The sequence below is a fragment of the Octodon degus genome, unplaced genomic scaffold (assembly GCF_000260255.1).
Source record: "Octodon degus isolate 3935 unplaced genomic scaffold, OctDeg1.0 scaffold00014, whole genome shotgun sequence".
Lineage (NCBI taxonomy): Eukaryota > Metazoa > Chordata > Mammalia > Rodentia > Octodontidae > Octodon > Octodon degus.
The window spans coordinates 10,564,863-10,568,370 of NW_004524590.1; the positions used below are offsets into that span (position 1 = coordinate 10,564,863).

At 37.3% G+C, this 3,508-nt stretch overlaps 1 protein-coding gene across 3 annotated transcripts in view; it reads right to left on the reverse strand.

Annotated features, from left to right (window-relative positions):
* Epb41l5 (erythrocyte membrane protein band 4.1 like 5) overlaps positions 1-3,508 on the reverse strand; it is a 184,079-nt gene that overhangs the window by 173,693 nt on the left and 6,878 nt on the right. For all 3 annotated transcript variants that reach the window (XM_023709699.1, XM_004626349.2, XM_004626350.2), the window contains exon 2: positions 2,591-2,785. In XM_023709699.1, the coding sequence (XP_023565467.1) occupies positions 2,591-2,770 (180 nt within the window). In that variant the 5' untranslated portion in view covers positions 2,771-2,785. The remainder of the gene's footprint in view (positions 1-2,590; positions 2,786-3,508) is intronic.

Genomic DNA, 3,508 nt, shown 5'->3' on the forward strand with positions numbered 1-3,508 from the left:
ACAAGTCCGCATCTTGTACAGCAATTAACCACTAAGAAGAATATATGCAGTGTAATATTTGTTGAAACTGTACTTCCGACTTGATTTGAAACTGTCTCATAGCTGTTTATCAATAAAACTTTGAAAAAAAAAAAAAGAAAAAAGTGCTCGGGCCTATTAATAATGTTTTAACTGCTGGGCAGTTAAATGTTCATTTTATACTCATCCAATGTCCATTTCATAACCATGCAAGTATCTAGAGTTCATGTCACTAAGATTTCATCTGCAGGGCTAAAAAGCCAATTGTTCTTGTTGGTTGTTTCGCTAGAGCTACCTCCTTACCAGGCCAGCTATAATTTCTGGATTTGATCAAGCATCATGCATGTTCTGCTGAACCAACCAAGGCTAGGAAACCATCCTAGATCAGTAACTATGCATTTGTTCTACTGATTTCGTGCTGAGACAGTGATTGAGATTGGGCATGGTGGCACGCGCCAGTAATCCCAGCACTTGGAAGGCTATAAACAGGAGAATCACTATGAGTCCCATCTAGTAGTGAGACCCTGAATACCCTTTCCTAATACAAAAATAAATAAATTAGGGCTGGTGAGATGACTCAGTGGTTTAAAGCACCTACTTCGAACAAGCTCAGCAAAGCACAGGGACCACAGTTCAATCCCCCAGCACCACATGCCAGCCAGCCCCGCCCCCTGGTGGGCTGAGCTGGCCACACACACACACACATAAAATTTAAAAATAAATAAATAAATTAAATAAAACCTAATGAAGGGCTGGCCAGATAGCTCAGCAGATTAAAGTGCCTGCAAGGGCAGATGCCGGGGTCAGATGTTCGATCCCCTGCCTGCCGTGCCAGCCCAGCCTCTGGGGCATACTGAGAGGGCAATTGAGACTTGGCATGGTCACACATGCCTGTAATCTCAGCACTTGGGAAGCTGAAAACAGGAGAATCACTTTAAGTGCAATCTGTGTGTAGGCCCTGCACTAAATACAAAATAAATAAATACATGAATAAAGCCTAATGATATTTCTCCTTTACACAACACTGCCTTTTCATAAAGTTTCTTTGCAAATTCTCCTAGTACTGGCTTTTCAATTCTTTAAACCCTCAGGTTCCATTGTAAGTTACCCTGACTTCATACTTCAAACGTTAATAAAAGCTATTGTCCAAGCTCTCACATAGCAATGCCAGGCTTTTCATCACATAGCTAATGACATTTTAATATGATAGTACACAAAACTCTAAGATTCTTATCAGATAATAAATGTGAAAACTATCTTCACAAAGCACCTCACGCTGGAATGTCTTATAAACCCAGGAAAAACTTTAAATGTCCTAAATGTTTTACAGAATCAAAACCCCCAAAACTGTGTAGTCTAATATACAAAGATACCAAACACAACTTCAAACCACAAGACATCATAGATCTTTAATTTTATAATCCAATATTTTCAAATGTATAATACATAGAACTAGTATGTTCAGAATATTCTTTTAAACAAACTAACCAATTCCTTAAATTCTCATTGTGGGCCTAAGGTCTTCCAGAGCTTTTTCAGCTATGTATTTCAGCAACATCTAGACTAGTGCTACAGAAGTCAGCCGTCTGCTATCATTAAAAGATCTAAAAGGTTTGCCATCGCTGATTAGGCTCTCATCCCGCCCAGACACTCATACATGGAATTTTAGGTAAATGAATGGGTAAGAGAAAGAGTTTGTGGGAGAGAGTATCAAGGAATGTCCAATGAAGCTCATGTCAAATCTCAGAATTTATACTAAGTCTCTGAGTACAAAATAGAGACACAAGAGCTTTGATACTAGTAAACAGCTCAGAAATTCAAATGCTTTCTTCTCTCATCCTCTAAAAAGGCTTTACAAAATAAACGAATCCCCTTTCAAACATATACAATTACTTTGCACTGTGAATTATGATTATGCATTTGTAACCTAAAAAAAAAAACCTACTCAAGATGCAAAAATAATTAAAAATACTGTGTTTTGAAAGACTATAGTGTTATGAAGCAAACTGTAATGCGCTACTTGACAAAGGGACAAGCAATCAAATCTGTATGGTATGGAAAAAAAATCTCATTTCTCACTTTGTTTCATTAAAATGTCTTCAAACACACCAAATTATAGGAAGTATCTGTTTTTTGTTTTAAGTATCTGTTTTAAGGAAAGTAACAGAAGTTCTGAAAAATACAGACTACGCAGAGCAAAAGTGTTACAACATACATAAATCATTATAGGTCTGAAAGATTCTCATTGCTTTACTAACTGCTTAAAGACTATAAGGGAGCCACTAGATTGTATTATGTACTCCTACCATTAAGAACATATATACACATATACGGATTTTACTCATACCAGTATCAGCCTCCTCTTTTAATTGTTTCAAGTAAATGCAATAGTTCCAGAGAGATAAGCTATTGTTCTAGGTACTTTTGGTCTAAGGTTACCTAATCAATGTACCTCAATATTACAGTGTCTGATTCATATTAATTCCCTCAGGAAATTATCATCAATAGAAAATTCAAATAAAAACAGACAGTAATGTCATACAGAATTTGCAGCCCATTAAGACCTACGTACCGGCAAGTCCACACTAACATCAGTACCATCCAGAAGGGACACCCGACACGTGATTATGGACTTGGAATCTCCAGCTGCAGGAATGTGTGTGGCAGCTCGTTGTGCCTCTCGGAGTCGTTCCTTCTCAGCATGTTTACGCATGGAGCGGCGCCCCAGAGTTCTTCGGAGGAAGCTCAGCATTTTGCCTCACTAAAACTGGATAGAACAAGACAACATCACAAGACTCTCCACAACTTGCTGTCAAACAAATACTATTATTTACAAAAGTCCTATGAATATTAAATTGAAAAAAATTAAACTGATTGACTATCTTTTTCTTTTTTTGATGTGGTACTAGCGATGGAATCCAGAATGTGGCTAAGTTTTAAGCTGAGCTCCAATTCGTGATCTTCCCACCTCTGTCTCCCAGCTGCCAACTTTTTATGTACAGCAAATATATAAATTTTTGTCAATTAAAGATAAACTTATCCTTAAAAACTGGTTACTTTAACTTGAAGTTTTAAAGGCTTTTAACAACAGGGCTGGGAAGAGAGCTCGGTGGCGTAAGTGCTTGATTGGCAAGTGCAAAGTCCTGAGTCCATCCCAGGTACCACAAAAAAAAAAAAAAAAAAAAAAAAAAAACACAAATGAATAAATAAATAAAGCTAAGCAAAACTATTAAAATAGGCATTAATAATTTTTTTTTTTAAATATAGCACGGTGTTGGCCTAGGCCTGTAATCCCAGAGCTGGGGAGGCTGAGACAAAAAGACCACTAAGAGTCTGAGCTGTATAGTGAGACCCTGTACCAAATAAATAAATAATTAAAATATATACAGGGGCTGAGCAGATGGCTCAGTGGAATAAGCGCTTCCCTGGCAAGCGCAAGAACCTGAGTTCAATCCCCGGTTCTGCAAAATAAATAAATAAATAAATAAAT